This window comes from Balaenoptera ricei, chromosome 20, assembly GCF_028023285.1.
Source record: "Balaenoptera ricei isolate mBalRic1 chromosome 20, mBalRic1.hap2, whole genome shotgun sequence".
Classification (NCBI taxonomy): domain Eukaryota; kingdom Metazoa; phylum Chordata; class Mammalia; order Artiodactyla; family Balaenopteridae; genus Balaenoptera; species Balaenoptera ricei.
In genome coordinates, this window is record NC_082658.1 from 25,335,579 (window position 1) to 25,348,648 (window position 13,070).

At 40.0% G+C, this 13,070-nt stretch overlaps 1 protein-coding gene across 1 annotated transcript in view; it reads left to right on the top strand.

Moving 5' to 3' along the window:
• The window catches only part of ZNF652 (zinc finger protein 652), a 69,632-nt gene extending 57,592 nt beyond the window's left edge, over window positions 1-12,040 (top strand). Inside the window, exon 7 of the mRNA XM_059906871.1 lies at window positions 2,846-12,040. Within this exon, the coding sequence (XP_059762854.1) occupies window positions 2,846-3,357 (512 nt within the window). The 3' untranslated portion in view covers window positions 3,358-12,040. The remainder of the gene's footprint in view (window positions 1-2,845) is intronic.
• Window positions 12,041-13,070: the final 1,030 nt, after the last annotated feature.

Genomic DNA, 13,070 nt, shown 5'->3' on the forward strand with positions numbered 1-13,070 from the left:
ATTATTAAGTAGTTAAAAGGACCCATTTAAATTTGAATACATGGATTTATGGTAGGCCAGTTCTAATAGTTTTTAGTCTTTCTGCAGCAAATCATTATAGCCTAGAAGACTACAAATGAGAGATAGATGATGAGAGAGATCCAGGACTGAATCCAGGTTTGAGCACATAACAGAAAGTTACATGTCCATATATTAAGTAAACTGTCAATGAATAAAGTGCCTAGTGAACCTAAAAAGTGATTAGTGAATTAAGTGGAGAATGTTTGCTTGTATTAGACTAATAATTGAAATTAGGTCCTTTGGCTCTGGTTCCGCATGGCTGTTAGGAATGAAGACTGTTAACTCTGGAGAGTCAAGGAGGAAGGGGTCAAGGGGATTGATAGGTTATCAAACAGGTGTGCTTTTAAAACATTTTATTATACAAGTAAATCATGTTTATTTTAGAAAATAGGAAGTACATATAAGCATAAAAAATAAAGTAAAATGTCACTCATAATCCCATTATCTAGAGATGATCACTGGTAACATTTGTTGTATTTCTTATCATATTTTCCTACACATATTTTTCATTAAAAATGGATAATACCATGCATATGTGTTCATAACTTGCTTGTTTTACTTAATAGGCTATAGATAATAGATTATAGATTTTCATGTTAATAACTACATTTCTATACTTTTATAATATTGTTTTTAATGGCACTCTCCATTAGATGGGTATACCACAACTGATTTAATCAATTCCATTTAACATAGAACTTGAAGGTTTTTTTTCCTTTTTTTTTTAAATTATTATTTATTATTTATGGCTGTGTTGGGTCTTCGTTTCTGTGCGAGGGCTTTCTCTAGTTGTGGCAAGCGGGGGCCACTCTTCATCGCGGTGCGCGGGCCTCTCATTATCGCGGCCTCTCTTGTTGCGGAGCACAGACTCCAGACGCGCAGGCTCAGTAGTTGTGGCTCAGGGGCCTAGTCGCTCCGCGGCATATGGGATCTTCCCAGACCAGGGCTCGAACCCGTGTCCCCTGCATTGGCAGGCAGATTCTCAACCACTGCGCCACCAGGGAAGCCCGAATTTGAAGTTTTTAATTGGAGGAGATGGATTAAAAAGAAGGAACACAAGCCAGTAGAGAATTTATCTAGAAAGATGAATATGAATCACAGTGAAGAGCCTAGCAGTGGCAGTGATTGAATAATGAAAGGTAGGAAGGTAAAAGAAATATTATAGTCAGCAAATAGTACTTGTAACTATGGAGAAAACTGATCCCTCCTGACGGTTCAATTCAGTCTCTCATGGGAAGTGAGGAAAAGTCTGGCTTCCATGGAAGGAGGCAACAGGAGATGTCAGTTTTCAAAGGCAGAGAGAAGAAATAAGGACTACAATATGGATAAAGAGGAGTTTGCTCGTAGTGTTAGAAGGAGTCCCAAAGTGGAGGAAAACAGTAAGAAAATAACATTCCTTTGTGTGTTCAGGAATGCACAAAACGTTGAGGTGTAACGCGCCATTGTTTTACGTGTCTGGCGCCAGACTGCAGAGTTTTAAATCCTGCCTCTCCACTGGCTATAGAACCTCCAGCAAGTTTCTTAATTTCCTCATCAGTAAAATAGGGGTAATAGCGTACCTACCTCATAAGGCTGTGAGGATCACCAAAGGTTAATAAGGTGTCAAGTGATTAGAACAGTGCCAAGCACACAGTAAGACTCCATACACAATAGCTCTTATTTATACAGAGTAGAATAAGGACACCTGTTAGAAACAAAGGGAGTAATAATTGAAGTGAGAGCAAACTCTTGTAGCAGGAGCTACGGTAGAGATACAAGCTACATACACTGAGCATTGGTGAAGGAAATGATAAATACAAGCACATGGTCACTGAAGCGCATGTAGACAGGTATTCCACGCCGTGCCACAGCATTCTGGATGAAGTGATCATGGACATGTGTGTTCAAACATCATTTTGTTTCTCCCTATGGCCTGGGGAGAGAGGCAGGCAGACATAGCATAGAACTAAGCAGTAAGTCCAAAGGAAAGTTAGGAAGTTTAAAAATTAAGCCCTTAGAACCCAAACCTAATTTCCTCCCTAAGTGCCCTTAGAACGAAGGGGTTTTGTTTCCTTTTTGGCTCATTGTCCCAGTGGTTCTCCACCAAGAATGGTAGCCTGCCGCTCAACCCTCCCCACACCCATGGGCATTTGGAAATGGTGTGGGGACATTCTTGATGGTCAGAATTTCTTGGGGGCGTATAGTCGTCTGGCGCCAGGACCACTGAGCGCTCTTCAGGTGTGCAGACAGTCCCACGTAATGGAGAACCGCCTGCAGAGAAACACTGTGGTGCAAAATCTGTGTGGTAGGGTGAATCAGTCCAGAATTTCCCCAAATAGCAAAAGTGTAAGCCGCATTCTAAGGATTATGTTCCAGTAGACGTGCGGAGACTTATTTACTCCACAAGACATTTTCAGCAAAGTCCTACTCTGGGTTGGAATGTCAGAAATTGCTCACAGATCAGCTCGCCTATGCGTAGAGGCAGAGATTCATCTGTGGGCTTGGTTCCCTGGAACACAGGAAAGCCGTTTGAACACTCCTTCCTGTAGGATGTGGAAGATTACTACTGTAGAAGCCTTTTTTTTTCTTTTAACCAAGCCCAGATGGTAGGCTGTAAGTAAGTTTTAGTTGTATCTGCTCTTTTTTTGTTAAGTCCCAACTTTGGGGAACTCTTTTATGACTATTAGAATATAATATGCCATAAGGGAGAGGAGTGGTAACCTCCTTTTTTAATATGAGGAATAGCCGGAGCGCATACTTGCCGCCTAGTGTGTTAATCCTGTTTTTGTGTCTGTGTTCGTCTCAGGAGAGAAACCCTTTATCTGTGAAATCTGTGGCAAAAGCTTCACCAGCCGCCCCAACATGAAGAGGCACCGCAGAACTCATACAGGCGAGAAGCCCTATCCGTGTGATGTGTGCGGCCAGCGGTTCCGCTTCTCCAACATGCTTAAGGCCCACAAGGAGAAGTGCTTTCGGGTGACCAGCCCCGTGAACGTGCCGCCTGCTGTCCAGATCCCACTCACAACCTCCCCGGCCACCCCGATTCCTTCTGTGGGGAGCACCCCCACGACCCCCGCCCCTCCCATCAGTATGAACCCCGTCAGCACGCTAACCCCTCGGCCCATGCCCCACCCCTTCTCGCACCTTCACATCCACGCGCACCCTCACCACCCGCACCACCTTCCTATCCCCCCAGTCCCTCACCTCCCCCCACCTCCAGCTCTCTTTAAGAGCGAGCCTTTAAATAACAGGGGCCAGGGTGAGGACACCTTTCTGCGGCACCTGGCAGAGAAGAACAGTTCAGCCCAGCATCACTAACATCCATCTCCTTAAATGTGTTCTCCACGAGTTCCGTGCCCCGGTGTGAGTTTGCAGAGAGGGGGTTGGTGAGCATTTCTGTAGCTGTCAGACTCTCCTCAGCCTCCACCAAGAGCTTTGTCATGGTCTTGGTGAATCAGCACATCCGAGGGAGTGGACAAGAAGACCTTGAGCTCACGGAGGGAACTGTCGAACCAGGGAACCACCGAACTAAAGCCCAATTTGCTTGCATTTTCTGGTGACTTTTATAAATTTCAAATACTCAGACTTGTGGAATTTTATAATTTCATATCAGCTGATGAGGTATGCTTGCTTTTATATCCTGGACTTCTCCTCAAAGAGGGGACAGGCCTGGTTTCCTTTGTACTAATCGGGAAGGCTGTGACATTAATCCAGAGCATTAATTGTATCACTGTGTATCGTAACAAATTCTTTTCAGCTTTTGGTGCTGGCTTCAGAGTTGAGCTAGCCATGTTTCACAGTATATCAAGCATTATAGAGAAAGACGGAAATTTTCTTCTTTGTGTAGCTCTCCTAATGCACTCTTTATTTTACTACAGAAATTATTTTAGAGTTTTTGTATAGACTTCTTTAGTAGTCTGTTTCTAAAATGAAATGTATTTCAATAAGCAGTGTAATTTTTTCAGTGTAGCTGGACCTATGTTGTAAAATAGAAAAAATTTTTATAATCATCAAAATGTGATTCTTAAAGATGCATATAACTTCTATAGCTCAAAGTTATTCTTACATCCGTACAACTCAAAGGTGCTTCAGAGACTAGATGTATCTGAAAGGGTCTCCAGACCAGGTTATTGCAAAAACGAGGTTTTGCTTTCGGAATTTGGCATAAGTACTTGGTAGTTTTTTAATCTCTGCTTAACACTCGGGGGCCTGTTAGGCTCGTGGACATGCTGTGTCCTCCATGTTTCGTTTGGTTCAGTTAGTACGTTGAATGGAATGATTTGCAGAGGGTTGAGCCTTTTCCAGGGAGGTCACCTGAAGCTGGCCTGTTTTGAAAATCTGAGTAAAGCTGTTCACCGTCAAGAGGAGGAGGTGACGGAGGCTGTTTCCTCTCAGTCACGTCTCGCTTCCCCCAGAAACGTGTTCAGGTTCAGCCTCTGTGGGACGACAAATGGAAGTTTCCTAATACACTGCTCACTTTAAGGTTGCTTTATTTTTCTAGAATTGTTACAAAAAGATAAAATAGTACACTAAAATCACAAACATGATGTTGCTGATAGTGGCTGAGAAATTTGGATAAGAACACAAATTGGTTATGACTTTTAAAATGTCTCTTCTATCCATGGATGTAGTCACAACTTCGAGCTATTCTAACACAGTTTAAATTGTGGTGAGAGAGAGAAAACGACGTTTTGCTGCCCTGTCCTCTGCAAGTGATGATGTGATAGCAGCCTTCTTGGATAAGGAGAGCCGCAAATGGGGCAGGTTTGAAAGAGTTTGGGTAACTTCTAAAGAGCATGGTCAATCAGGAGCTCATTATAAGAAAGGCTGAACAGAAGGGCTAACAGATTGGTTATATTTAACTGATCACATTTATCCGGACTCAGTGTAGCTAAAAATTTTGTAATTTTTCATCTCAGCGAACTGAGTTTCAAAGCGAGGTCTACTTTCTTTCTTTCTCTCTCTCTCTCTCTCATTTTTTTAATCTTGAAATGTCTTCATTTTTCTTTCCTCAAGGTTTTAAATCTTTGCCTGAATCAGAACCCTGACTTTTATTTATTTTTTATTTTTAATATTAAGTGTGCAGATAGACTTACAGCACTTTTCTGGCTGATTAGCTCCGTGGTAGGAAAACTGGAACTCTTTCCATTGAGGTTAAGTCCCTATTTTTAAAATATCGCATTCTCTGTTAGCTTTTTGGTTTAATATTTCCAGATTTGTTCCTTCTGATTACTGCCTTTGTCTTCTATAATGAGCATAGGAAAATTTGGGAATGAGACGGAAAAGTATCTCAAGACATACTTTTCCTGTTTTTGGTTTTAACTTCTAAGGAATGTGGTTTTAAATATTTGTGTACATTCTTTGAACACTCAAGTACCCAAACCAATAAGAAAAGTTAATTCCTTATTTATGACTGTTACGTCTTTAGTGGCTGCCTCCCCTTATTTACACAGTCTCCTTGGCATTCCATGACAAGGTTGTGGATATACACCTTTGTGTGGACATACCATTATTTCATGTCCAAGCTTGTAATATTAAAATGATGTTTAAGATGTAAATTACAGCTTAGTTAATTGGTTATACCTTATTTTGTTCTAAATAAATTTACAATATTGGGCAGCAGTTCTGAATTCTAGACTTGAGACCATTGACTCCACCATTTTATGAGGTGTACTATAATTACACACTGGAAAATTCAGGTAGTCATATTTGATTTTTCATTCAAGTGAATATAGCCATAAGAAAATATCTACATAGGAAAAAACAATATCTACATAGGAAAACCAATATTAAGCAAATAATCACCACCACCCTTAACAGAAGCAAAGAAAGGATTATCTCTTTAAAATATCAGCATTGTCACACAATACAGTTCTTAGTGAAATGTACTGTGGAACAATCTGGAAACTTCCAATTTTTTTTTCCCTAGATAAGCATACCTTCCCTGATTTGGGGTTTGTGGTCTTCGGGAAAACTGCTCGGAATATAATAACTCCTCATCAGTGTCATGTTACATATGCCTAATGAAATGCATTAAGAATATTCATAACATTAATGCTTCTGAATAGAAGAACTGCAGAATTAAGCCTTAAACATATATGCGCATCAGGTTTAACACGCTTAAGACTCAAACTCAGGGTTAAAATTTTGATTGGGGTCCTCTACTAAAATAAAAGTTGCATTGTATGGTGTGTTCCCTCCCACCTATATAGTACAGCACCCTGTGACTTCTTCAAAACTTATTACCTACTTGTTATCTGTTTATGAAAAAAAGAACTATGGAGGAGTTTGAGTTCTCAGCCCTTATCTGTACTTAAATTTTAAAGACAACAAAGGCCACATTTCAGCATTATATAGATACCAAATTGAGGCTGTTTCTCATGACTTAATTTTACTGTCTTCAAAGGCTTGTATCGTTGCTAGAGTTAAGACTTACTTGAAAATTCCCAGCTTGAGTTGCTATTGCTTTTTAAATATTTTTTGCACTTTTTTATTCTTTTCTCATAGATTTATCATTCAAATATAAACTCTTCCTTAGCCTTAATGAAAGGCTGCTTGTTGCTTTCTCAGATTGAGTGGGGCAGGCTCATACTGAGTCAGATTTTACATTTGAGTGAAGAAACTAAGATGAACAGTTTAAAAGCATGTGGCTTCCTTTCCATGTATATTTGTGATTTGATTCTTATTTTTAGCAAGCAGGGAAGTCTCCACATAAAACTTTACTACAGTAGTTCAAAGTAACCTTTGCAAATCAGTTACGTATACTTTTACAGTCTACCATTTTTACATTAACTGTTCTAAATTAATGACTGAGCATGGACATTACCATAGTTGTACCATCTTTTTTAAAACTACATTGGTTGGAAGTACCTTTTCATTGTGGTTAGAATGCTCCCTCCCTATGATTTGATTGCCCCTTGTATACTAACTGGTGGCAAAATACTCTGAAGAGATACTTGTAAACTTTTAATTTTCTACTTCTTGAAATTTTTTTCACTCTTTATGTTTTTTTGAATGGATATGCTTGTTTAGCTTAATTTTTATTTCACTGGAAGTTTTAAATTTTAAGAAAATCAAGCAGAAATAGAAATCCATTGCAGATGTGTATATATATTTACCACATCTTGAAGATTTCCGTTAGTGAAACACAGAATGGTAGGTGGGGTTTTAATGTTTAAAAAAAAAAGAGAGAGAGAGAAAAGAAAACTAAAGTTAGAGAAACCCATCTGTTTGAGCTACTGCATAGAAGAGACAACTTTTATCACATCGCTGATCCACATGATGAACATTTCGATGCTGTTCCAGACTGTATGGGAAGTATTTGATGGAAAAGGGATAAGTTACATTTAAGAATTTTATCAACTATCTCCCATTACAAAAATCAACTCACTTGGAATTCTTCAGGCTATAAAATTGAGCACGTAAATATTGGGTTTTAATTTTCCTTTGCCTAAACCAAGATAGGAGATTTCCCAAAAGATCATTTTTTTTCAGGAATGAAAGGTCATTAGCCACTAGAGATACTGGCATTATTATGTACTAGCAACACCCTAGCTAACCTGCTTTTGTCATCTGTAGTGTTTATAACAAATAACAATGACCTTCCAACCCTGGACACTACCTCGATAAAGCAAACCAGAGATACTCTCTACACTTTCTATGGAAGCCATAAAAGTTGCCATCAATATATCTACTTTCATAGTTCTGTACTTTTATACTCTCTAGACTTTTTATAGACTTTGTGATCAGATCTTTTTGTCTTAGAGGATAGGTTTTGCAAGATTCAAAGGAAAATCAAACTCCTTGGTTGTCCCAGCTTTGAAGCTTTAGCCTCAGTAAATTTGTTGAAAGAACTAGATAATGTACCACTTATCAAATTTTTCATTAAACTATTTTGCAGAATTGCATATCGGGAAAACAAACTTCTCTTTCTCATTCCCTAAGTAGAAGCTATATTGTTGTAAGAAACTACTTACAAAGTGGATTTCTACCTTGTTAGACTCTGTGTATAACTTGATAATATATGTATTGTCATAATGTTCCTGGAGTGGTTTTTATTTCCTTATGACAGATTAGTGAGCGTAGCGCTCTCACTAATCCTGTATTATCTCACTGCAGCTTCAGTCTCTCTCACTCTGTTCTTGAGTGCCTTCAAAAAGCCAGCATCATGGAACATTCTTTTCCTGATCTAAATCCTACCTCTGATTATTCATCCTCCATGAGTATTGGAACTCACTCTTATTCCAATTGATTTGTCTCTACAAACTAGCTCTAAAACCTTGGATGTGAATTTTTTATGTATTTCTGTTTTGTTCCCCCATGTCGCCTTTAGATTACATTTTAAACTTTTATTTATATCTTATTTCGTCACGTATTACATCTCTAGTGATGAAAGGTTTTATCCTTATCTGAACTCCTCATGTTCCTTTCTTTCACCAGAAAGTAGATGTTTCTTTCAAATTAAAGGTCATTGAGTATCTCTTTTGCACATCTTTTTCTCACCTTAGTCTTCCCGAATGCCTCCCCTTTCTGGTTAAGGGATCTTGAGTGCTGCTCTTGCTATGCCCTATTCTGATATGCTCTCTCTCTTCCAGAAACATTGTGCCAGGTTGTACCCATAATGTTATTTTAGTCAAATTAATTTAAAATTGCTCTCTGGGTTTATCAGAAGTCCTTTACTGATGTTTGATCTGCCTCTCTCATCCTTCTGTCCCTCAAAAACTTCCAGTTACTTTCTCTTCTACTTGTTCACATCTAATTAATCTTTAAAATATTGTTGATACGTAGTATATGAAGGATGTAATAAAAAGGAGGTTTCAGTGTGTTCTCCATGTGACATGAGCACCTTATTGATGAAACATTGTAGCAATTGGCTCATCTTTCAGAGTCAGAACTGCAGCTTGTGCTGTGTACAGGTCTCTTGCTCCCTTTCAGTTCTCCTCCAAAACTGAAAACAAATAGAACTCATTAAAATGAGGAAATTAGATTGCTTTTTTTTTTAAGTGAATGAAAGCTATTGAGTTGAGCCCTTTGGCCTTAGTCGAAATTTTTCCTTTCTGACTTAAAACGTCATGCCTCTTTCCTTAAAGTTAATAATACTAATACTCAGGTTTTCAAGGCTAACAAACAACCACATGAAGTGGGAGTCTAAGAAGGCAGCTGTTAATAAATTCTTGTTCCTTTTATCTGGCGACGGTATGTTATTGGTGGGACAGTGTAATATTGTGAGAATGCTTATGTTTGATAATGAATAAATTCAAGACATTTGAAGATGTCACTGGCTGTTTGGAATGGGAATACTCGTTTACAAAATGCAAAAAGTAGATTTCTACAGAAATAAGTAACAAGAGTTTCTTGTTGTTTGAAATCTTTTTGCTTTAGTATGCCTTGACAGCCCCCAAACCTAGAAGTTTGCCTCTTTTAGGTAGTAACTGGCTACCTAAAGTAACCACTTTGAATCTGTGGCTTTTCTCCTGGGAATCTCAGGCAGTACAGCAGTGGGAGCCGTGCGGGGAGTGGGGGAGGAGGGGGGGGGTGCTCACACCTGAGGAGCCGCATCCCTGAGACAGACTGTTGGCTTGTTTCATGTCTTTGTATGTAGGAGACGTTTGGCACAAGTATCAAAGGGCCTTTGCCCCTAAGAAGTGTCTCCTCCACTTTCTAGTTTCACACTATTTGAGCTTCCCTGGTGAGATCAGGGATGTTACAAATTACTTGAAAATGATTTTGGGGATGGGGCAAGAAGGGGTAGGAGCTGAATTTTGCTTAACTTTGGAAGGAAATCTGGAACTTGCGTTGTTGGTTTTGATCAACCAAAGAGCCTGTCTCTATAGCGGATGTGCCAAAGAATCAAGTTGTTTCTAAATATCCAGCTCCTCTGAACAAACGCGGCTTCCTTCTTACCTGCCTTTAACAGGTGAAAAGGGACCGTGTGCTCACAAGGCCGGAGACACCAACTCACATTCTGCATAGGTCTTGAGGCTGCGTTTAATTGCATTCAAAAGTTGGTGGGAAATATTTTGTTCTTTTAGAATCTCTAGCCTATCCTAGAAATATCTTTTCTATGCTTCATTATTCAACTCATTAGACTTGTTCCAAAAGTAAAAAAGAAAAACTGTGTGACATAGTTTTGGTGTTTACTGCTGAAGTTGTATCCCCAACCATATATATGCAGCCTCTGAAAATCAGGTGAATTCTTCTCAATCTTCCATAAGTTTGAATATGCATCTTCCTCTTGACATGGGCAGTGTGATTCTGCTCCACCAGCAGTACTGGCTTTGTCCACAAGGGAGCAACAAAATACTTTAGCTTCATTATTCTCACCTTCTAAAGAAAGATCCCGCTTTTAAGTCTCTTATAGAATATTCTCTCTAGGCTCAATATTTATTTATAGATCTTGGTTTTTAAGACATTTTCCCTTATTACTAAGTGCTCAGCCTTCATGATGGAATCAAAGGTTGATATGTGGGTCAGAGGTCCTTGTGGGTCAGGCATCTGAATTAGCCTTTTTACATATTGGTGCCAGAGATTGAAAGCCAGAACCTTCCCATGGGGGATCCGTTGTGTGCTAAATGCAGAGCAGGAAGGCCACCCTCCTTACTTCTTTTCTCCCAAATCCCACCACCAGCGCAGGGCCATTACATCTCTGAGAAGGACAAGAGTGGCAGGGGTAACTCTGGAGTGTGAATGAGGAAGTGCTTCTTACCTTCTCTGCTCCAAGCAGATGTCTGTTACAGCAGGGACCAAGTCAGCGGGGTCAGCCCTGTGTCCTGACCCGTGGGGAGTCCCCTGCAGCAGTCACTCCTCCCGGTTAGAATTCAGTTTGTGCTCCCTCTGTGTCAGTTTCTTGTCTTAGGGCTCCTGACCCTCACCAGCTCTCTGACCGCAAGTTTTGTTTGTGCTCATAGCAGCACCTTCCTCACAAGAAGCAGGTCAGTAATCAACTAAGAGGAAACACCAGACCCAAACTATTTAGCCCGTAGAGCCAGGAGGCATTTGCACCTGGAATGGCCTTGCGAACAGATACCTCCTTGGCCCTTTTTCCCCAGCCAAGTCTGACCCTGAGCGATACAGACAGATAGAGGCATCCACTTGTAACCCCAGCACTCGGCGAAAAACAAAACTGAAGCTGTGATTGGTTTAGGTAACAGGGGGCCAGGTGTAACTTGTTTATCTTTATTTTTGTTTTCCCCAACAGTACTGAAATCACTTGCACTTTTCCTCATTTCTTAAAGAAAAAATCCAGTTTGCTTGCCAGGAACTGTTCAGCGTTAGGTTTACAAAGCTTGTTGTTGAATGTTGAACATTTGTCCAAAGGAGTTTGACAAAACAGAAGCTGCTTGGTCCCTGTTCTGCCTGCTAGGTCATAAGGATTAAGGCCATGTAGCTGGGGTACTTGTGTCAAGTCCAGAAGAGGGCAGTGTCCCTCTCCTACCTCTGTGAGGACACAATTGAAGGTGAAGTTGGACTCATGCAGGACAGGTACCTCTCGTGCTGCAAAGAAGTTTAGAGGAGTCTTTCAGTTGGGGAGGTGACAGGTAATAGGACAGGATCTCGTAAGATGGGAAAGATACTGGGGAGAGGAGAGCTGCTTGGCCCCAGGGAACCGTAGTGAGGGGGAACCAAGCTTCCCTCCTGAGTCTCCAAACTTGCCCAGCTTCCCTAAGTCCTCTGTATTCCAGCATCCTGTCAGATCCCTCAATGTACTGATTTTTCCCCCTTGTGTTAACTATACCAATATTATTTTTTTAGCAATTGAAATGCACTTTTTAATTTCAACTCAATCATGATTTTAAGTATAAAAAATTTATAGACTGTTAAAACTACTTTTTTGTGTATTTTTAACCACTTGATGTAGCATTGTTTATTTTATTCTTATGAGACTCTGGTACAAGGTGTGCCACTTCATGATATTTCTGAGATGCTGGGCCTTTGGATGTGTACGGTAACCAACTTAATGCTAATGTTCACAGTAAAAAAAAAAAAAAAAAGAAAGTAGTCATATCCATTGTGTGTATTTCTTCACTTCATTTCTTCCTTATCCTCAGGTGACAGTCCTCATAATAGGCTGCCCAGCCCACAAATCCTGCTGACCTCTTTATGAAGGGTAACATGTTTTCAAGGCTGCTGGCCAAAGTTAGAGTGATTAGTTCTCTTTTATTCTCTGCTGCCTGGCTCAGTGCTGATTGGTTTCAGTAACACTACTCTGTCTAGCTGAATGATAATCTGAACATATCCTAGAAAACAGTGTTTGAAAAAAAGGATCACAATTGGGTTCTGAATCAGTTTGAAGAAAAAGAAGACAGATGGAAAGCGCTTACAGAGCACACTCAGTGCAAAGCAATGATTATAAAATGTGGTACTTGGATGAGGCTCCTTTTCCTTCCCCTATGCCCATTAATTCGTGCACTCATTTGTTTACTCCACAAATGTTTATGGAGTGCCTAACATGTATTGGGCCCTGACCTGGCCACTGGGGGTTCAGCCGTGAACAAGACACAGTCCCTGCTCTCATGGAGCCCGTGTTCCAGTGGAGGAAACCTGACAACAAACAAGTAAATAATTCTCCAACAGTGAGGCTTGCCCTCAGAGCTATTACTGTAGCCACTGGAGGATCAACTATTTTCTATCGAGCCTTTCAAGCGCAGGATCCACCCTGTTTCTTTCTGTCTAAGGATTCCAGTGAGGGAGTTAAGCACATAGAAAGGAAATCTTGTTCAAGGTTCCTTTTGTTTAAAACCTCTTAGAACGGAACAAAACTGCCCAAATCATAGAATTACCATTCTTATTCTCTATCGTCTTGTAACTCTGACTAGATGCTGTTGTTAACACACTTCTTTCATGAATATAAAGTAGATATTCCCCCTACCCCAGTGTATACTAAATCAGTGGCTTTCAAACTTTGGCTGTGACCCATAGTAAGAAATGTATTTTCTCATTACTTGGCTGTCCAATATACATATCTATGAGTTTATTTATACAAGTGAATTAAAAATCCAAGAAAAATATCTTTGTGCTGCACTTTGATATTT